Source organism: Dromiciops gliroides, chromosome 2, assembly GCF_019393635.1.
Source record: "Dromiciops gliroides isolate mDroGli1 chromosome 2, mDroGli1.pri, whole genome shotgun sequence".
Classification (NCBI taxonomy): domain Eukaryota; kingdom Metazoa; phylum Chordata; class Mammalia; order Microbiotheria; family Microbiotheriidae; genus Dromiciops; species Dromiciops gliroides.
The window spans coordinates 30,721,901-30,744,141 of record NC_057862.1 but is presented as its reverse complement, the minus strand read 5'-3'; the positions used below and the strand labels follow the sequence as shown (position 1 = coordinate 30,744,141).

At 38.5% G+C, this 22,241-nt stretch overlaps 1 protein-coding gene across 3 annotated transcripts in view; it reads left to right on the top strand.

Moving 5' to 3' along the window:
* HERC4 (HECT and RLD domain containing E3 ubiquitin protein ligase 4) overlaps positions 1 to 22,241 on the top strand; it is a 91,865-nt gene that overhangs the window by 51,588 nt on the left and 18,036 nt on the right. For 2 of the 3 annotated variants that reach the window (XM_043985211.1, XM_043985210.1), the window contains 10 exons: positions 771 to 931; positions 5,724 to 5,800; positions 6,797 to 6,921; positions 8,334 to 8,393; positions 8,502 to 8,613; positions 9,238 to 9,427; positions 10,298 to 10,470; positions 14,661 to 14,780; positions 17,965 to 17,988; positions 20,907 to 21,005. In XM_043985211.1, coding sequence (XP_043841146.1) covers positions 771 to 931; positions 5,724 to 5,800; positions 6,797 to 6,921; positions 8,334 to 8,393; positions 8,502 to 8,613; positions 9,238 to 9,427; positions 10,298 to 10,470; positions 14,661 to 14,780; positions 17,965 to 17,988; positions 20,907 to 21,005 — 1,141 coding nt within the window. The remainder of the gene's footprint in view (positions 1 to 770; positions 932 to 5,723; positions 5,801 to 6,796; positions 6,922 to 8,333; positions 8,394 to 8,501; positions 8,614 to 9,237; positions 9,428 to 10,297; positions 10,471 to 14,660; positions 14,781 to 17,964; positions 17,989 to 20,906; positions 21,006 to 22,241) is intronic. The other variant, XM_043985212.1, reaches the window with a different exon arrangement.

The following is a 22,241-nucleotide window of genomic DNA, read 5'->3' as shown; positions in this document are numbered from 1 at the left end:
ACAGTGCCATTCTCACGGTCGCTGTTTGTACTTTGTTTTGAAAGAGGCATCATGGGTGATGTCTTGGCTCATGGGAGATTTAAGGGAGGCAGAGTTGTACACAGTCATCAGCCTCACTCTCTTCCTGGGCCATCAAAGTACAGTGGTAGGACAAAAATGAAGATACCTGGCCTTGGCAGTGGATGGCCTTCCCATCTTTGAAGTTTGACCAAACTCTTAAGTGCTCCACAGTGCCTGCTTCAGCTGCCTCTGTGGCCATTCCACCAGGGAAAGTCTTCACATGCTTGGAGCAGACATCCCCCTAACTCACCAATGGGTTTGAGACCTGTTGGTTACTCTCAACCTGGTTTAGCCTGTCTGCCCAGATTGTTTACAAGGTATGACCTCTGCACATGCTACAGCTTTTTGGAGCCACAGGTGAGAGGAGATGGGGCAGTCAGGTGGACACTAAAGGTGTTTGACAGCCCCCAAACCCCCACCACCTGATGAAAAGGGCTCGGCAAGGCCTTACACCAGAGGCGCTAGTCCTTTGCCTTTAAGACATTTACATTCTACATCCCGTGGGATTTTGTATTCTTTACACTTTTCAGTAAGCTATATAACTGAAAATGTGCCCTGACTGAAGTCATGGAAAGATGCCTTCTGAAGAACTTCTGAACCCTCCAAGATTGCTTAATCAATTAAAAACCAGCTATTTTATTCTCTAGAAAAGAATGATTTGGAGGGTAACATTAAGCCTATATATATATTTTTTTATCTTTTTGCCCTAGGCAGCACACTTCTGCTTTTGTTCCTTCATCAGGAAGAATTTATTCTTTTGGGCTTGGTGGCAATGGGCAGCTTGGAACTGGATCAACAAGCAACAGAAAAAGCCCTTTCACAGTGAAAGGAAATTGGTTCCCTTACAGTGGGAAGTGTCTACCAAATAGTGGTAAGTGTGTTCATTAATTTGAGAGTAGTTACTACAGCTAAAGTATTTTTTCTTTTATCTCAGACCATCCTTTTGCCATTTCAGAATTGTTTTCTTCATCCTATTTTCATAAGTCTCTGAATCCCTTTGAATGGGATTTTCATTCAGTTGTGATGCTTGAGTCCAAATAGTAAGATGTGTTCTTATTGGCTCCCGATATGACACTTGGTAACCTTTAGTGAGAAGCAAAATTCTAAGTCTTTTTTGAGGCAAGCAAGATTTAAGTTTCTGTTATGTGTGGAGTAGACTTAACCAATGTCCTTCATCCATAGTGATTCTTATATTGTAAGGGTGTCATTTGAAATTGCCTTTAGCATTTTTTAAGAAGTAGCATCAAAGATTCCCCTCCATAGACAAATTTTATTCTTTTGACCAACCAAAGGATGGTATTTCAGCTATACTTTATCTTTAACAAATGTCAAGATAGAGTCACATGTTTGTTTTTGCATAGCCAAATGGGGAAGGATTGCTCTGGGAAATTATTAATCCCCATTATGTTTCAGAGCATAGGCCACATTTATTTTAAAGGCATTAGCCTGCCTGTGAGCTTCTGAATGACATGTTTGATGTTTTATCATGAGTTTCATGGGAGAAAGTGGCAGCTAATAGCCTAACAACTGGCTTTGGTGCAGTTTCTCCATAATTCAGTTTGAATAGCATGGTTACAATAAGAAGTAATCATAAATTGATTTTCCAAAGACTTATCACTTATAAATGTTCCTTGTTCTCCTGGGAAGCAGCATATCTTGGAATGCTTGAGAAAATATTGTCACGTCCATTCCCCCCAGCATCAAGACAGTAGAAATTAACAGCCAGGCGAGCTGTGCATTGCATAGAATGGGAATGTATCCCAACATCAGTTAATGGGTAAGACATGATTGTGTTATAAGAGTATAGGCTGGTGAAAGTGCCAAGCTAAGGGAGGAAGCAGAAGCATCAAGAAAATAGGCCAGGCCAAACACAAAGGAGATTGTGGCAAAGAGCAAATGTCACAAGCAGAGAAGGTTGTTAAAACAGGCAAGGATTTATTGAACTGCCAGGAAAACTAAATCAGCTTGGTGGACATCATACCATATACTAAGCTAAGCTCCCAGTATCTCCAGGATTTAGATTGGAAAAAGTCACATCATCAACAAATTAAAGAATCAAGGAAGAAATTACCTTTGCACTTATGGATAGGGGAATAATTCAAGGCCAGACAAGGGGTAGAGAGGATCCCACAAGAGTAATTGGACAATTTTGATTACTTAAAATTTAGAAGGTTTTGCACAAACAAAACCAGTTTAGCTAAAATTAAAAGGGAACCTGTGAACTGGAAAACAATATTTACACCAAGTTTTTCTGATAAAGGTCTCATTTCCAAGACACATAAAAAACTGATTCAGATTTATAAGAATAAGATCCATTCCCCAGTTGGTGAATAGCGAAAGGATAAGAATAGTTAGTTTTCAGAGGAAGAAATTCATATTATCAACAGCCATGAAATATTCTCCAAATCACTAATAGAGAAATACAAAGTAAAGCTACTCTCAGGTTCTACTTCACATCCATCAGATTGGCAAAATGGAGACAAATATTGAAAGGACTTTAAGAAAACAAGCTCATTAATGTATCAATGGTGCAGCTGTGGCTTGCTCCAGCTGTTCTAGAAAGTAGTTTAAAACTATGCCCCCCCAAATTACTTCACTGGACATTTCCTTTGACTTCTACCTCAAAGAAATCTAGAACAAAATATTTATAGTAGCTCTTGTTGTAGTGCCAAAGAACTAGTAACTAAGGAGTTGCCCAGCAATTTCGAATGGCCTAAAAAAATTTGAATTATGAATGTAGTGTGCCGTTGTTTTGTAAGGAGGGATAAAAGCGACTTTTTCAGAGAAATCTGGAACAGTTTGAATGAATAGAGTAACGAAGCGAGTCAACCCTGGAGGACAATGATTCTGGACAGTAAGACTAAAAATCTGTGCCTTCACATGACCTGCATCAGCATCCAAGGACGGTTTTAGGGCACTGACGGGGGGCTGGGCACAGAGTGAGGCACGTGTGGGGAAAAACAAGCCAAAGAAAACCATATCAAGCTAGAGAAAGGGTGGGCTACTCTCCGCTCCCCCACCCCCCATGACCCCATGCACCTACAGTCACTCCAGCTGCACACTGCCCTCAAAAGAGTGATTCTGTCTATGTGGAGACTGAATTCAAAGCACCTAATTCTACCAGTATGTAACAATTCCACTGAAAAGTTTACAGATACTGATTTAGTGTTGACTTCATTCAGAGAATAATATACAAATATTAAGAGTGCGAAGAAAAAAATTTAAAAAACAATTTTTTGGGTGAAGTCTGAGGTTAAAAAAAATAAATAGTTCAGGGATTTTGATTTGTTAGAGTAAAGATATTTGATCCTGCTTTCAGCAAAACACCCAAAATAAAATTGGGGGAATCAAGTAATTGTCTATTAAAATGAATGCCATTTAGCATTAAACTTAGTAACAAATCCATTCCATAATATTAAAATCAGTCTTTCCAGTGGTTGCGCCCATTGTATTCAAGATTCAACTCTATCTAAAAATTAATAAAAAATCATACCTTTGGTTGTATAGTGCCACTCATACATTACATGCAATTTCATTGAAAAACAGTATTTTATAAACATTACTTTTGATACCCCTTTTGAGAAATCCTGATTAATGATGTAAAAACAAATCTATGTTTGGTATAGAAAGAGTCCTAGAGTTGGGGGTTAGGAGACCTGGATTTGTGCCTTAGCAATATCACTAACTAACTGTGCAAGTTGATTCCCTTTTCTCTCTTCTCCCATCTGTGAAATGGGCATAAAAGGACTCAGAGTGTTTAGCTCATTGGGTTGATGTAAAGATCAATAAATTAACTAATGAACCAGTCCTTTGAAAGGTACAAAATATTATACAAATTGAATTTGCTGATTATAATTCAAAGTCAGTAATTTCCCATGTATATGTAAATGTAATTATGTTAAAAATGTATGTTCATGATGTTGTAAATTATCATTGCAGAGGGTTAAACCAGTTGCTAGTGTAAAGCCTCAGGGCCTAGAGATCGACAGAGTTGGTTCTGTTCCAGTCTCTTTCTGCAGGATGAAAAAAAATCTACTAGGAATTGTGAGAATGATAAAAACTCAGAGAGAAAGTAAGAGATGAATGGCTACTAGACCTAGACTAGCCCTTTCTCTAGAATTCTCTACTTACCCCTTTCAACCTCATGATATCCATATGCCTTTTTAGGGAAACACAGTTGTTTATAAGGCAACATGGTGTGTCTCCCTCTGAGTCAGGGAGACTGTGTCCTCAGGCAAATCACTGAGCCTGGCAGTGCCCCAGGGAGTGTTACCAAGCGACAAGTGGAAGAACAGGTGTTAGTCTTAATTGATAAAGAGGCTTTTCCCTCATTAATAGTTTCTTGGACCATTGAAATGGCAGACCTGGGGGGAAATGTGGTTTTCTTAACTTAAAACTTCAATTATGTTAGTACAGTTCTTGATATATACATGCTTAATGAGTGCTTATTCCACCTTGGGGCAGCTAGGTGGCAGTGGATAAAGCACTGGCCCTGGAGTCAAGAGGACCTGAGTTCAAATTTCACCTCAGATACTTAGCTAGCTGTGTGACTTTGGGGAAATCACTTAACTCCAATTGCCTCAGATATCCAGGGCCATCTCCAGTCGTACTGATGTATATCTTGCCACTGGACCCAGATGGCTCTGGAAGAGAGAGAGAGGTTGGTGACCTGGCACAACCTTTCTTCACTTAAATCCAATTCACTGCAAGTCATGACATCACCATGGTGTCATGGTCCTACTTGAGAACTAAGGGCAAGTGTGTGTGTGTCTTTATGTTTTTATGTATACACACACACACACATTCTCCATTGGCTGAAGAGCTCTTCATCCTTAAGGATCCTAAAGGAGAAAAAAATTAGTTGAGGGGCAGCTAGGTGGCACAGTGGATAAGGCACTGGCCCTGGATTCAGGAGCACCTGAGTTCAAATCCAGCCTCAGACACTTGACACTGCGTGACCTTGGGCAAGTCACTTAATTCTCATTGCGCCCCCCCCCCCCCCATAAAACCAAAAAATGAGTTGAATGCAAATTAAAAAAAAAAATGTCCTGGCTTCATCAAGTGTAAGATACTGACTAAAAGAATAATTTTTATTAGCAAATAAACGAACGTTGTTAATTTTATTGTATTTCTATAGTTCTGCTCAGTTGTCCTTTGGTGAATGTTTTTTTCAGGATGACATACTCATTCAGAACTTATGTAGTATTTGCTTTACTTTTAGCGGGTTTTTTTGAGGGCCGTCTATCTCTAAGGTACAATGCTAAATCCTGATAGGGCTATAGAAACAACTAAGCCAATGTTCCAGCCTTTGAGAAACTTGCATTCTAATAATGGAGCCTATGTGGTCTTAGATAGCAAGGCTAATTGAGTGTTAATGAGGGCACACATTTGGACAAGGTTCTATTGCCATTTCCTGCAGAGAGCTTGTTAATCCAGTATATGTTCCTGCATGGCAACCCTTGATGTACTTAATTCAATCATTCTAATCCCTGTAGAAATCTGAGTTCCACTTGACTTTCTGTCATGGGCTCCATGATTATGTAATACAAAAGGCTGCATTTTGTTAGGATTATCATAGACTATCAGGAAGGATAAGCAGATGCTCTGAAATGCATCACAGAAGGCTTGCATTTTAAATAATTAACATTTTATTATTTTTACAGATGGTGAAGAATACTTCTGTGTTAAAAGAATTTTTTCAGGTGGTGACCAAAGTTTTTCCCATTATTCTAGTCCACAGGTAAAAAATACAGTCATGTCAACTATTTTCAAGCTTATATATCTTTTTTAAAAATTCTTCAAAGAATCCTTGGAAGTTTTACTTTGGAGACATGCTTTACGTATCCAAGTTGTTTATGATGATATGAGAAATCATTGAGTACTTTCTTTCAAATTGGTAATTGTGGGTGTAACTTTGACCAGTAGGACAATCAGTGTCTTGTCTTTTTCTATCCCTTTTGTCTCTGGAGATTTAATTAGCCATATCCTTTTAGAGCAGTTCACTCATTTTTTTTAGCCTGGGTCAATGTAATTGCTTTCAAGGTCATTAAGGTCCCTTCCTTTGCTACATTATGGAATTTATATGAAAATAACAGTTAGAAGTATGATGACAGTATCTCAGAGCCCCTAGTTAGGAAAATGTCTAACATTTAGGCAGAGATTTGACTTACACCCTAATAGGAATTTTTATTTATCTCTGGCTACCACCTGGCCTCTGTACACTTGAGGAAAAAATTCAGGTTACATGAGGGTAAAGAAATTAGTCGAATATTCTCCAGTGTCTGTTAATGGATATGGACTGGAAGGGAAATTGGGGAAAGAGCAGATCATTTCTTCATTTCTCTTGGTTCATAGAAAAGATAGGTCTAACTAGTAGCTTCAGCCTGAATTTTTAGCTCCCTTATTTCTGCAAGGAAGGACTGCCCCTTCCAGATCTCTGTCAGTGTTCAGCCCAGCTCTTTATTTCTCCTTTCCCCTGTTGCTCTGTGTTCCTCTCTGGCTTGGCCCTAGAGGTGTCCCCTTCTGTCGGCCTTCTTTCTGATCTACAAAACAAATGTGCATGTCAGAGCCCTTTGGATAATTTTTACTTCAGACTTTTTAGTGATAATCCACTTCTGTCTTAATGTGGCCAATTCTAAATTGTAGGGTGACAAGTAAAGTCTCAGTTTGTTATTGTTTTCTTTTGTAAAAGCTCACTTCGTTTTCTTTAAACTTGTCTGCCTCTTTCACAATTTAGAGCCTTGGGCCACCAGATGATTTTAGATGTCTTGACCCTTCCAAGCAGATCTGGACTGTAAATGAATCTCTCATTCAAAGATGGCTGAGCTACTCCCCTGGGAGGTTTCCGTTGGAAATAGCCAAGTAAGGAAGAAAATTATCAGTAGTGATTAAATATACACATCATATGCCACAAAGAAAGTAGAAAGTGGAATCGGTTTTACTTGGAATTTTCCATTTAGGGGACCATGTCAGAATCATTTAAATATAAGAGAATGTTTCAGTTTTTTGAAAGCCTGTAGCTATAGGTCACATAGGCCCATAGATGAACAAATAAAAAAGAATTATTAAATGCTTACTATGTGCTAGGAATTATTCTAAAGCTAGAAGGGACCTCTGAGGTCATCTAGTCCAACAACATCTCTTGCCTGAAGGAGGAAACTGAGGCTCAGCAAGGAAGTGAATTTTCCTAGGTCACAGAGATAGTAGGTACCAGTCAGGATTTGAACCTAGGTGTTGTTCCTTCACATTTAGCACTCATTCCACTATATTTTTGTTGTTCAGATATTTTTAGTCATGTCTGACTTTTCGTGACCCCTTTTTGGGGAGTTTTCTTGGGAAAGGTAGTGGAGTGGTTTGGCCTTTCTTTCTCCAGTTCATATTATAGATGAGGAAACTAAGGCAAACAGGGTTAAGTTCTTTGCCCAGGGTCACACAGGCTAGATTTGAACTTGGGTCTTCCTGACTGACTCCAAGACAGTACGCCATCTAGCTGCCCCTCTATACCATGCAGCCTCCCAACCAAAATCTTATCTTTCATTGTCTCCTTTCTTTTGATCAGCTTTTATTTTTAAACTTATTCTTTCTGGTATTATTATGGACATCTTATTTATATTTCACATGTAAAAATTTCAAAAGAATCTCTTTCCCACATTTTAACAATACGGCCTATTTAATGGTTTTTATATTTTGTGTGTTAAACTGTTTTGGGGGGCCATGTTTTCCAAAACTGAAAGTATTTTTGAAAATCCCATATAGTAATGTCAAAAAAACTATTTTTTAAAGATGCATCACATCCTAGAAATACTTACAAAAGTTCTTTAGTGTTAGCATGTTTTAACAACCAGTAGTTAGTAGTTAAGTCCTAAGAATTTACATAAAGAGATTGCATTACTTTCCCAGGGTCACAAAACAGATAAAGGCAGAGGTAGGATTTGAGCCCAGGAGGTCTTGATTCTAATCCCAGCACGAGAATCCACTATTATATTGCATATATCTTAGTCACAACGTTCAAAAAATATATCTTAGTCACAGCATTTTAAAAAGCTGTTTGTTTTGAGAAAATGAGTCTGAGAAACATGAATGTAAATAAAGCAAAAGTCATAGAGTTAATTAATAGTAGCACCTTACAATCAATATCCATTTATTAGCATCATTTACAGTTTCACTATTTGGGCAGCAAGTTCAAAGCACTGTGATAGTGAAGAGAATTTAAACATATAAATAATATGAACAAACAAATGAAAAATTAATGTCAATTTCTGTGTTGTAAACAGTGAGATCGATGGAACCTTTTCTTCGGCTGCTTGTCTAAATGGCAGTTTTTTAGCTGTTAGGTAAGTGTCAATCTTTACTGTATCTGAACATACTTAATTGTTGAATAAGAAAGCTTACATGATGTCTTATTGCCTACTGAGAATCTTTTTATCTTAATGTTTTTTCAGCAATGATGATCACTATAGAACGGGCTCCAAGTTCTCAGGGGTTGATATGAATACTGCTAGACTTCTCTTTCACAAACTTATACAACCTGACCACCCTCTGATAGCTCAGCAGGTTTGTTCTTAAAGGAGTTTTTATTTTGCATCACTTGTCCTGCAACTCATTTTGTGATCTTTTAAAAAAGTTTTTTAAAACATTTATAGTATTTTAATATTTTTCTAATTGGCAATAGTATATTAGTAATCAGAAACTTTAAGAGTGTGTGTGGGGAGGTGATTATGAAATTAGCCAGTAATTTTTCTCCATTTTGTACGCTATGTGATTTTCTTTCAAATACAGTGTACTTTTGTTTATTAATTATAATGGTGACGAGATTTTGTTTTAAAGCAACTGCAGTTTAGCTGTTGTGTGTTTATATTGCTTTGTGTAGAGTGTAACTGTAATTAAAATGCTGAACAAACCATGACAAGCTAAGCTCTTACATAGTGACACAGATGGAACTGTATTAATCTGAGTTTTATGCACAGGTTATAGCTTAAGCTTTGTGAATCTTTGAAAGCATAGACATTGATTTTTAGGCTATACTATAGTGATTTTCAGTTTCTGATTTTTATCTTGTACTTTTTACCTTTCAATTTCCTATTTTCTTTATTGAAGAGGTTTGCAGGGTTTTTTTGGCGGGGGAGGGGATAATATCCCTTTGAATTAATTAGGTTTTACATTCTATTTAAAATGCAGGTGGCCGCTAGTTTGGAAAAGAATCTTCTTCCAAAACTGACCACTTCCTTACCTGACGTTGAAGCTTTGAGGTTTTATCTCATTCTACCTGAATGTCCATTGATGAGTGATTCCAATAATTTCACAACAATAGCCATTCCCTTTGGAACAGCGCTTGTGAATCTAGAAAAGGCACCATTGAGAGTACTTGGTAAGGCATGATATTTTCTAGGCACATACTGAACAGCTAGCAGTGTGAGTGTCTCTTCCTGCCTCTCCTCATTCACCCTGCCTCTCACACTGTTCTGTTTATCTTCCCATTTCCAGCCACTCCCATGTAATTTCTCTTCTTATTTTTCCTAAATATGTTAGATGAATGTAACAGCGCATTGCACCCTCAGTTTCAGAATGCCTCTGATAAATTTTTTTTTAAACATTGCTGATAATAGAGTACTGTTGGGTTTCCAGTCATTCATTCAATCAGTAAGCATTTATTAAGTGTCTACTGTATGTCAGACACTGTGCTAAGTACAGGGGACACAAAAAGAGGCAGAAGATAGTGCCTGCCTTCAAGGGTCTCACATTATAACTGGGGAGACGAGTAAACAAATGTGTACAGTCAAGTCACACGTAGCATTAATAGGAAATAATTAGCAGAGGGAAGGCATTAGAATTAAAAGAGGTTAGAGAAGACCTTCAGTAAAAGAAGGGAGTTTAGTTGGGACTTAAAGGAAGCCAGGGAGGTCAGTGGGTAAAGTGGGAGAGTATGCCAGGCATGGGGGACACTAAGAAATCCAGAGATGCAAAACAAGGCAAAACTTGTCCAGGAAGATGCTGTTATACTTTTTTTTTTTTTTTTGGTGGGACAATGGGGGTTAAGTGACTTGCCCAGGGTCACACAGCTAGTAAGTGTCAAGTGTCTGAGGCCGGATTTGAACTCATGTCCTCCTGAATCCAGGGCCGGTGCTCTCTGCGCCACCTAGCTGCCCCTTTTTCCATTTGTTGAAATTTTAGGATAGAAAAGACTGTGAGAGTGGTGGTTTGTGTGTATTTTATTTACATGTTCATCCTTTAATGACAGAAAACTGGTGGTCTGTACTTGAACCTCCCTTGTTCCTCAAGATAGTGGAGTTGTTCAAGGAAGTTGTGGTTCATCTTTTGAAACTCTACAAGATCGGAATCCCTCCTTCCGAAAGAAGGGTTTTCAACAGCTTCCTTCACACTGCTCTGAAGGTTCTGGAAATACTGCATAGGGTAGGTTTATTTCCTTTTTCCTTCTCTGTGGCTTTGTTTATTTCTCAATCCGCTTCATTCTAGATCTAGATAGAAGCCCAAACTTCCTATCAGCGGCTACTGGAGTCTTAGTTCCCTTTAAGATGTATTTGTCATTGCCATCTCATATTTGTCTGTGGCATGCTTATGCATTTGTTGTGGGAGAAAACAGCAAATTAACAGCTAATGGCTCCCTTTCCCATTTTATAATGAAAACATTTATGTCTTGTTAGTTTCAGAATTTTCACCTTAATTTTAAGTGTCATATGAAAGAGAATGGTCATTGCTTTGGGTATTTAAACATATTTTTATTTGTTCCTATCTGCTCATTGCTTCAGTCAGAATAGACCTCTGCTTTTGACAGGTGAGACATAAATAGCTTTGGTTCGTTAGTTTGCCAGCTCTTCCCTGCCATGCTGTGCTGTCACATTTTTAGCAATATGGACGATAGATGAAGAAACGACATGTCCTGTGTCTGTTAGACTATTCAGAGGCTTCATAGGATGTGATCTTATGGCAAAGTCTTTGTCTCCAACCCTTGAAGGGAATGGTAAACCCACCTGGACTAGTTCTCTTGTTCACTCTTTCAGCCAGCTCAGTTGGAGGTTTCTAGACCTAACCTCCCGGAATGAAGGTAAGTCAGTCAGTCAGTCAGTAAACATTTATTAAGTGCCTGCTGTGTGCCAGACACTGTGCAAAAGTGCTGGGGATACGAGGCACTCCTGAGCTAATTGGGAAGACGACAAGTGAACAAACATATACAAACACCCACACACAGAATCACCAGGAAAGAGGAGGGGACGAAGAGGGAGAACACTGGGTATGAAGGTAACCAGAGAAGATGCCTGGAGTGAAGAGATGGGAAGAGATGGAGCAAGTAAGGGGCCGGTGCCACTAGACTGAAGTCAGGGAGTGTGATGTGTCAGAGCCAGGTTAGGAAGGGCTTCGAACACCTGATAGAGGCTAGAACATTGGGATTGATTAAGGAGAGGAGGCAACATGGTCAGAGCTTCATGTTAGGAAAACCACTTAGGCAGCTGAATGCAGAGAGACTTGTGGCAGGGAAACCAGCTGGTAGGTGATTACAGTCGTCCAGGCATGAGGAGATGAAGGCTTTCATTGGGGTGGTGCTAGTTTTAGAGGGGAAACAGGGGCATAGCATATTCAAGAGAAGTGTAGAAGTGAAATCAACAGGCCTTGGCAACAGATTGGACATGGTGGGTGATGCTTAATATACAAACCTAGGGCAATGGGATGGTGAGTGGTGGTACCCTCTAGAGTAATAGAGAACTTTGGAAAGTTTGGACATAATCGGGTTTAAGATATCTATTGGAATCCAGTCTGAAATGACTGTAAAGGAATTGGCGATCTGAGACTGGAAGTCAGCAGAGAGATTGGGGCAGGAAAAAGGTAGATGTGAGAATCATCAGCATAGAGATGGTGATTAAATCCATGGGGGCTGATGAGATCACCCAGTGATACAGTATATAGGAGAAGGGAAGAGGGCTCAGGACAGTGTACAGATGTCTGGGCAGTGTGATCTGGAGGAAAACCCAGCAAAGGAGACCGAGGAGAGGTCAGGCAGGTAGGAGAACCAAGGGCCTGATTTGTTGTTTTGTTGTCTAGGCTTAAAGCGATAGAGAAATGGGGCAGCTAGATGGCACAGTGGATAGAGCACCGGCCCTGGATTCAGGAGTACCTGAGTTCAAATCCAGCCTCAGACACTTAACACTTACTAGCTGTGTGACCCTGGGCAAGTCACTTAACCCCAATTGCCCCGCAAAACAAACAAACAAACAAAACAAAAAAAAGTGATAGAGAAATGCTGATGCTGCAGATTAAACTGAAAATATGCCATCTCTGTGGCCTCCCCCCCCCCCCCAGTTGTGAAACATTTATAAACACACCTTTAGCAGAAGCATATTCTTCTCTCTCCCATCACGCCATATGGAAATATATTGACCAAAGCTTTTTTAATATTCCAGATAGAATAATGAGAGACACAGCTTTGGGGATAGTGGTTAATTAAGGCTGATCCTTCAGAAAAACAAACTGGTGAATTAAAGCAGCACATTCTGCAGCTAGCTGGTGCCACAGTGCACCTGGCCCAAGGTTTCACATTGCCCTTTCGATAATATAAAATGATGTATAGTTACCTTCTTATAAGGAATAGAAAGATTAGATTGGTAAAGCATAATCTCAGGTGTTTTTGCTTAATGGCAAAGCTGATGGTTGATGTTCTTGAAATACAAGCTTACATTCCTGAAGAGCCTGATTTTAATTGAACATTTTAAATATCAGGTCTCTGTCTGAAAATGTGAATGAGCCACTGGATTCTTGTTTCTTTTTCAGAATTCCATATACATCCTCCATTTAAAAAATAAATTTGAAAAGAATAACTTTGGATTCCTTATGAGGCTTCTGCCCGACTTCTTTCTTTAGCTTCCCAGTGTGAATCTATCATTTCCTTCTGGTTTCCAAATAGTCTCCCAAATGATTTCTAAATAACTGCTTTTCCTCATAGACCTTGGATTATTATGATGGGATTAAGATTTCAGTTGACATTTATATGATATAAAGGAATTATTTTATTCTTGGGCTATACCTGGCAATAGAATTGTACTTCATTGTGAACTGTTACATTATAAGCATTTCGTTGATTGAAATCTATGTCACAGAGCTTTGGAGAAACTGGAAAGTAGACCAACCCAGAGCTTAATCGATTTTTCTTATGTGCTTGAAAATTAGTCTTGAGAGAGCTTCCTGTGCTAACATTTCTCTCTCTTTCAGGCTTCTGTACCATTTTTCTGATTGTCTTTTCTCCTGAACAATTCTATTTGAATGTCCTGCCAGCACTACTACCTCAACAAATCATAAATCAGATTTTTAGTTTCTCTTCTCTGTACCCACTACCCACAAACCAGCTCCTTTTTAATTCATATACTTTTAAATTTTACTTTTGTTTTCATCCCTGAATCCAGTTTATTACCAACTCTAGTCACTTATTCCTGTGTAATAGTCTGCCATTCATTCCTTTCTTCCCAGTCTTCATTCTGTGACCACCTTAGGCCTGACCCTCCTTTGTGACTGGTCTCTCATAATTTTCTAACTTGTCTTCCTACATTCATCTCTCCATGCTCTAATCTTTCTGAGATCACTGTGAGACTAATCATGCTATACTACCATACTTCAGTCATTTCATTACCTTCTTTATAAACTTTTAGGAGCTTCCCATTGTCTATTAAGTAAACCATAAACTGTAGCATAATATTCAAGGTTCCCTACAACTAGCTTCCAACCTACCTTTCCATCTTTATATTCTGTTGTATCAGAAGATCATTATGTTTGCCATCGACTTCAGCTAAACTGCACTATTCAGTACGGCCCCCTCCCCCCATCCTTAGCGTGGGCCTTCTTATTGCCATATGTTTTGTCTGTGGTGGTACCTCTGCCTAAAATGTCTCCTCAGCGCCATGTCTGTCTACTACAATCATACCCATCCTTCAAGATCTAGATTCATAAAACCTTGGACAACACTAGGTAGAAATTATATAGTCCTTAGAATATCTATATTTCCTTATTTTGTATCATTCTCATAGCATGTAATATATAGGATTGCAGGGATAACAGTTGGACTTGAGATTTCATTTGTATAGGGAACTCCCAGATGAGAAGACTGCCTTTACCGATGCAGGTTTACCCCTTCTCTGCACCTTAATAATTTTAGAGTTGTCTGAGAACTAAGGAAGGTTACGTGACTTGCTCTTGGACACACAGCTCCCGTCTATGTCAGTCAGGACTTGAATTCAGGTCTTCTTGGTTCCTGGGCCAATTTTCTCTCCATCTTAGAATATATGCTTTCTCTTTTGAAGTATCTGTCTCCATATGGCTTCTGTCTGTACTTGATTGTACCTGCAGAGTTGGGATTGTGTCTTGTGCCTTTGTATTCCCTTGTGTTTTCTCACTCAGTGCCTTGCATGTAGTGGGCCTACAGTGAATTTTTGATAAATGAATGAAACTGACAGGTTAAAGAAAAGCTCCAGAGCATTTATGTTTTTCAGGATTGCTCATTTTGTGAAAAAATCTTGTTCTTTATATTAGACCACTTAAATACATACACACACACATATGTAATGCAATGATATATAAGTAGTAGTCTCGTCTTCCCACAGGTAAATGAGAGAACAGGACAGATTATACAGTATGACAAGTTTTATATTCATGAAGTGCAAGAATTAATAGACATACGGAACGACTACATCAACTGGGTTCAACAGCAGGCCTATGGAATGGTACGTCTCCTCACTTGTACTGTGATTGCTTTTTCATATTTCTGGTTTTTTTTTTGAAAAAATGGAGCCATATTTTGAGACAAATGTTAAACGCTTATTTTTAAATTTTAAACACATGGCACAGAAGTTATGTACAGCACGTGATTTATAAATCAATATTCCACTTGTGTAAAGAAATGAAACAAATGGTTTCTTATAGAAAATGCAAATGTGATATCGTATTTCCTTGGATTTGTATGTTTTTCTGTTTTAAGTTCCTTAGAGAAAAGGATGGTTGTGGTTTTTAATCTGTGTTTCCCAGTATCTAACATAGTAGTGGGTCTTTATTAAATGTTAATGGAATTTACTTGGTAATAGAAGTGTCTTGACAATACATTTACCTTTGTAAAGGTGAGCAGTATCTCAAAGTGGCTACAAGAAGACCTCTGAGTTCTCCATACCAGGAAGCATCAGCTCTTGTGTGTTTTCTTTTTTTTCTTTTTAAGCTCTTCCTCTCCTTCCTTTCTCTTTTCTATTTGTCTTTTTTCATAGTTGATGTTTTGGAAACCTGGCTATAAGCGTACACTTACTTTGCTCCCTTTTCCTCTGTTCACATTTATATTTTAAACAAAGAAACCACAAAATACGATTTCAAGACTCCTGTGCATATTAATGCTACTTGAGTCCCATGACAGAAAAAGCACCATCTAATTAAAAAATATATCCATTAGAAGGTCATTTTCAAAGAGTAATTTTCCTAGCTACATAAAAATTTGATCTAGAAAAATAGAATTTGGAGCAAGTAGCTCCATGTTCAGGTTTATATTCTGCCTCAAACATGTAGGTCTACGGTCATGATGAGTCATGTTACATCTCAGAGCCTCTGTTTCCTCATTTGAAAAAGGGAGCTAAAACCTAGACTCTCCCTCATGAAATAATATGTAGAGTGTTTTGGAAACCATAAAGCACTTATGTAAATGCCTCTTCTTGTGAACTAGGACAAAAACTCTCATTCCCAGCCCCCTTAGGGTGTTTTGGGATTGATCCTCTGGTTCCTGGTCAAAGTAGTTTGGAATTTTAAAACTTAATTTACCCTGAGAAGATTCATGGTGTAGTTGAGCCCAATGCCACACCTATGAAGAAGGTCTGGGTTCAGGTCCCCATTTTATCATTTACTCTTAGATCATTTATTTGAATTTATTCTCCAGAATGGTTGGATCAGTTCGCAACTCCACCAATAGTGCATGAGTGTGAGGGGCTGCTCTTTAAGTCAGTGGGGTAACACCTAACCCATTGCTTGCTAAATTGCACATGTGTCTCCAAGAACAGCATCTGCTGATCTTGGTGGGTTATAGCGTTGTTTTCTTGGCAGTCAAAGCCTTTGTGAACATTAAAGCTAAAGTTTGGGTGTTTACTATATGTATTTTAGGAGCTCTGGCCTTCCACCATTCTAGTAATAGCAACTTTTTGCCACCTTCCCTGGCTTTTCAGCATCCAGCTCCGTTTTTGTAATTCAGTCTTGCAATCGTGGTTGTAAAACTCCAAAGCAGTTCTTTACATGTTGACTCTTCTGCCTCTATTAGTCACAAGGAACCCTTTGTATTCTCTAACTTCTAATAAAACCAACCACTAAACTTTGAGGTTAAAACTTGTCTTCCTGACAGCTGATTGGTCACTCTGATTGATTACTTGTAGGTTTCTCTTGCCCATGTTGCCAAGTTATATAGAGACTGAAATTAGGCCCATCCTGATCTCGTTTCTGTGAGCCCAGATGGAAAACAACCTTGTCTCAGAAATAGTTGGATGTCGGGGCACCAAGGGGGCTATATTCAGTGACTTGTCTCACCACATAACCCAGTCATCATCAGTTATAATCAGAGATTTTTATTTTCTTCTTCAGAGGACCTGACTATGGCAGTTAGAGTTCTCTTACTCTTAACTGTGTTTACTCTTTAAATTAAAATTTTGAATTAGAGCCTTAAAATCAATCTTCTAACTTTTTTTCCTTTTGTAACTCTGTTGGGCAAGAAGATCTGTACGTATAGGAACGTTTAGCTCTTTTGCCCCATTTTTATCATTCAGTGATAAAATTTCATCTGTGTGGTTGGGTCGCACCTTTGGGATCTGTAGCCATTCTGAGTTTGCCACCTCTGGCTTGATGAGGAAAGCTTCCTTTCTGTTTTAACCGTTATCTCTTTCATAAACTTCTCTGTCTCTTGCTCCTCTCTATCCTCCAACTCCCTTGGACCTTCCCTTGGTTTTTGCTTTAAATTTTACTTTTATGTTGAGATGTCTTGTTTGAGAGGTCTAGTAGAATGCTTGCCTTGGAGCCAGAATGGCTTGAGTTCAAGTTCCCCTTGAACATAGCTCTGGCTCTGTGTCTCTGATCGGTTGGAACCACTTCTCAGTTAAGTGACCCAGGAGCCTCACCAAGGCTATATATATAAGCTGCAGAGTAGGTGGCAGATCTGCAGTGGTAAGTGAAGTGTCCTTATTGGTAGCTCTTCATACCGAGGAAATCATAAGCCCAGAACCCACCCTACCCAAAAGTTTTGGTTGCTTTCTTATGTTTTCATTTACTTCTTTTGATTAGGAAGTTCACTATTAATAGACTGTTTCCCATTCACTTTAGTGATTTTTTTTTCATAAAGTAGAAGTAACCCGTTGCTTCATCATTGCACTTTGCACCTGTCAAACTTGAAGCATTTTACAAAGATTAATTAATGTTTCTGAGGAACATTCTTACTATGTTTCAGATGAGGAAACTGAGCCAGTGAGTGACAACATGACTTTAAGATTGAATCAGGGTTGTGCCAGGAGACCCCTAATTGCCTTGATTCAGCACAATCCTGAAAAGGTGCTCTTGAGGGCTTACATAACCTGAAAATAGCAAAGCATGAACTTGGGTGTCTCTGTAGTCGAATGCACTGGGAAGAAACCAAACTTCATTCTGTTCATCATCCCTAGTGTTACAATGATGAAGAAGCTGAGGCAAAGGAATTAAAAAAAAAAATTAAGTGCATTGTATGCACCTTGTAAAAAGGACAGTAAAAAGAAGTACACATATTTTCGATTGTCCTGTTAATTCAGTTAAGTACCTACAGAAAAAAAGATTTTGAAATGCTGCTTTGAATAGAAATAGTTAAATTTGGACACTAACACTGCTGTTTCCTCATTGTTGCTACATTCTACATTGCTGTCTTAGGATATCAACCATGGATTGACTGAGGTAAGCTTGGTAATACAATCTTATTTTCAAAGTGAAACAAGTCATCTTTGTCTTGGTTTTGTGACAATACGTCCAAAGGTGACCCTCTTCATTTTTTATGATTCTAAATATCCTGTATGGTCTAAGAAACGTGGATTCGTTCAAATAACCACATCTAGAACTTTAGCATTTTCTGTGAGAAATTAGCTAAAAGTGACTTTCTTTGTGGACATTACAGATATTCCGTCCTCTTTTTGTTGCAGCTAAGGTCACTATAAAAGGAATTCTTGTTTTCCTAATTACTCTCATCATAAAATCTGAAATGTGTTCCTAGGAAATCAGTGTTCTTGGAATCAGGAAACCTGAGTTCAAGCCCTAGTCCCAGCACTTATTAGCTGTATGATGCTGGGCAAATAACAACTTCTCTCTGTCTCACTTTACATATATGCAAAATGATGATTATGATTTTATGTATTATATATCTTATATATTATTATGATCTTTACATTATGTGTCTTAAAGTGTTGTGAGAAAAATATTTCATAAACCTCAAAAAAGCAGGTAAACTTAGCAACAAAGATTTGACATCACATGTTAAAGAAAAATCACTCATAATAATATTTAAAAGAATACTATACTGCACCCAATACCAAAAAATCAAAATGTAAGAAGTGAAAATATAGTAGACAACCAAGAACTACTCATATCTTTAACTTTTTTTTTTTTTTAGTGAGGCAATTGGGGTTAAGTGATTTGCCCAGGGTCACACAGCTAGTAAGTGTTAAGTGTCTGAGACTGGATTTGAACTCAGGTACTCCTGACTCCAGGGCCGGTGTTCTATCCACTGCGCCACCTAGCTGCCCTTACTCATATCTTTAAATTCTATAAGTAAAAGAATATAGGCAAATGATTGTTGTCAACTCTGTCGCTTTTATATATTGCTTCATAAATGTGGCTATTTAAAGTCCTAGAAATTTGATTTTATGTTTCTACAGCACCAAACCATGTCATTAACACATATGACTTTAAGTAAAAAGATAATATTTTAAACCCCTTCTTGTTTTATTTGTTCTTTTTCTATCACTTAAATTTAATGGATTTTAAAAACAAACAGCCTTACCTGGTATCCATTTGTATAATCTATGACAGCGTCCAAAAATAGAAGGAATTATGCCTATAATTGGGAGGAAATAGCACATCAAGATTTCCTTTATCAAAACATTTAGTAGTACATGCTTAGTAGTGGAAGATACTTATCCTGTATCTTTTGAATTCTCTGTTAACTGGTTAATATCTGACAATATGAAATTAGTTGGTTGCATTTGTATTGAGTCATTTTTCCCCCTTCTACCTAGTGACTTATTTATTCAATTTATGGATATTATAATCATTGAACACAACCATATCAAAACATTATTGGTTAAGCCTGGCTAAGTGCTAATCATTATGGTGTTAAATACATGTAGTTGGGGAAATTGTTTGCTGTGGCAGGCAGTAGCAGAAGTGAATGATGAGTATTAAGTAGTGACATGTGACCTTCCAAATCTCTAGTTTGTGGATGCTTTTTCTTATGTGACTCAGTTAATGAAATATTTATTTAATCTATGACCTGCTCTCCTCCCCCAACCCTGGGCTTATACAGCCCAGATCTAAACTTGGGGGATTAGGGGAGCCTTATCCAAAGGGACCATTTTCTTTTTTGTTTTTTTGTTGTTGTTTTTTTTTTTTAATCTCTCACTCATCATTTATTATGGGAAATCTCCAAATGTAGGTGAAAGAGGTTCCTAATGCCAATATAAGCACTCAAGGTAACAAAATGCATGACAGACATAGGACAGCCTTTTTTCCCCACCTCCACAGAAAATGGGGAATCCTAGATTCTGGGATCATAATGCCTAAGAAGTTCCTCCCTTCTCCCGGAGGTTTGCATGTAGGAGCGTTGTCCATGAGCAGCTTGGGGCCATGTAAGAAGGTATACATACATATGCTCCTACCAAGTGCTTTTGAAGTGCCCCAACTGTTGCTCTTTCTGTGGTTGAGAAAAGTCCTTCAGCAGGGAATCCTTTCTCTTGTCAAGCGGGTAGGAAAGAGATGACTGAACCACACCTAAGTCCCACGTGCTTCTACTAAAAGGCAGTCGTTGCCAGTCTTTTAATGGGTACCATAGGCTTACTTCCTCAACTCCACCATCTAAACCTCAGTCCCCTCTGCTGCAGTCTGGTGTGTCCTTGGAACAGGAAAAAGCGAAAAATGGGCTTAGTCGGTTTTTGGCTTCATACGCCGGCCTAAAGGAGAGGTCTTTCTCACAGGAGTTGGTGTTCTCCCAAGAGTCCCAGCCAACCAGATCTTAGGGGCAACCCTCTTTAATGAAAATCAGTCAGGGAGTCTTTTTTGTCCTCTTAACAAAGTACCAGTGGGCACATCTCTTTACAGAGAGAAGTATTCCTATCAAATTGAATTAGTTACCTTGATCAACCTCCCTTCTACTTAAACTGGTAATTTTGTTAATCTTTAAGTGAATAATGCCCGTCTTTGGCATTTTATACCTCCTCAGTACTGTTGTCCTAACCTATAATTAGAAACAAATTTATTTCATACCTTAGTTAGATGAAGAAAAGGCCTGTCGGGTGGCTTTGCATTGTTCCAGCCGCAGCTGAGTGATGAACTGAGATCGGTATCTCTAGGGGGAGTCTCCACACTGCTAACTAAGTATTTTGTAGTATTCAAAAATGAACAACATCTTGTTATGTGAGGTAGAATAAAGCACTTTTTACATGGGTCAGTATGAGCAAAATCCAACTAATGTTATTTTAAAAATAAAAAAAGGTACATAAATTATTATGGCATTGTTTAACTTTGTCATTATTCTGAAATTTGCCATACAAAGAATTCTTTTACAAGGCCATAGGCTAATGTTTAATTTTTTTTTTTACTTCCAGTTAACAGAAATCCCAGTTACAATTTGTACATATCCATTTGTATTTGATGCCCAGGCAAAAACTACACTATTACAAACAGATGCAGTTTTGCAGATGCAGGTAAAAATATTTTGTTTATTATTTGGGTATATTTACTGTATTATCCCTTGTATTTCAAAATAGCAAATGGTTTTTAAGTTTACTAGTAGTCAGAAATTTTGGGGGAATTCCTGCATTCTTTGGTTCGACTGTGATTTGGTAAGTATACTGTATCCTTTAAAATAGGATTGTTATTAGATTTATGGAATGATTAGACTTCTGTGGTCCTTTACAACTAAGATCCTCTGAATACTGCCAAGGTTTCATTCCAGGAAGCCAACCACAACATTGATTAAGCATATGTGCCAGGCACTGTTATAACCATGGGCATACAAAGAAAGACAGAAACAGTCCCTGTTGTCAAGGGGCTCAGAGTCTTATGGGAAGACCACATACATACAACTGTTCTCAAAGAAGACATAAACAGGGTGAACGGACGATCATCTCAGAGGGGAGACACTAACATTCATTAAGGGGAATCAGGAAAGGCTTCTCACAGAAGATGGGATTTTAGCTGAGACTTGAAGGAAGCTAGGGAATCCAAGAGACAGGGGAGAAGGGAGAGGAATAGCAGGGCAGCCAGTGCTTTGGGATCATGAGTTACCTCAGGGTCCTAAGGCCTAAGAAGACTGGAAAAGGAGGAAAGGTTATGAAGGTTATGTTAGGAAGGGCTTTAAAGCCAATCAGAAGATTTACTATTTGATCCTGGGCGTAGTAGGAAGCCACTGAGGTTTTTTGATTGAGAGGGTGGGTGGGGATAAGGCACAGTTGGTGACCTGCTCAGATCTGAGCTTTGAGAAGATTAATTTGACAGTGTGATTGAGGTTGCAGACAAACCAAGTAGCTGACTATTGCAATCATCCAGGCTGCACCAGTGGTGGCAGTGTCAGAGGAGGGAAGGGGGCATATTTGAGAGATGTTGAGGTGAAATCAACAGGCCTTGGCAACAGCTTGGATATGGGGTGTTGAGAGAGAGTGAGGGAGTGGAAGGATGACACCTAGGTTGTGAGCCTGGGGGACTGGAAGGACGATGGTGCCCTTGACAATAAGCAAGTTTGAAAGGGGGAAAGTTTTAAGCTAAAGACAATGAGTTCAGTTTTGAACAAATTGAAATTAAGATGTCTCTGTACAGATGTCCAGTAAACATAGGATAGGAGAATGATTAGGGCTGAATAAGGAGATCTGACAAGTCATTGGCTTAGAAATAATATTAGAATCCACAGGAATTGATGAGATCTTTAAATGAAATAGTACAGA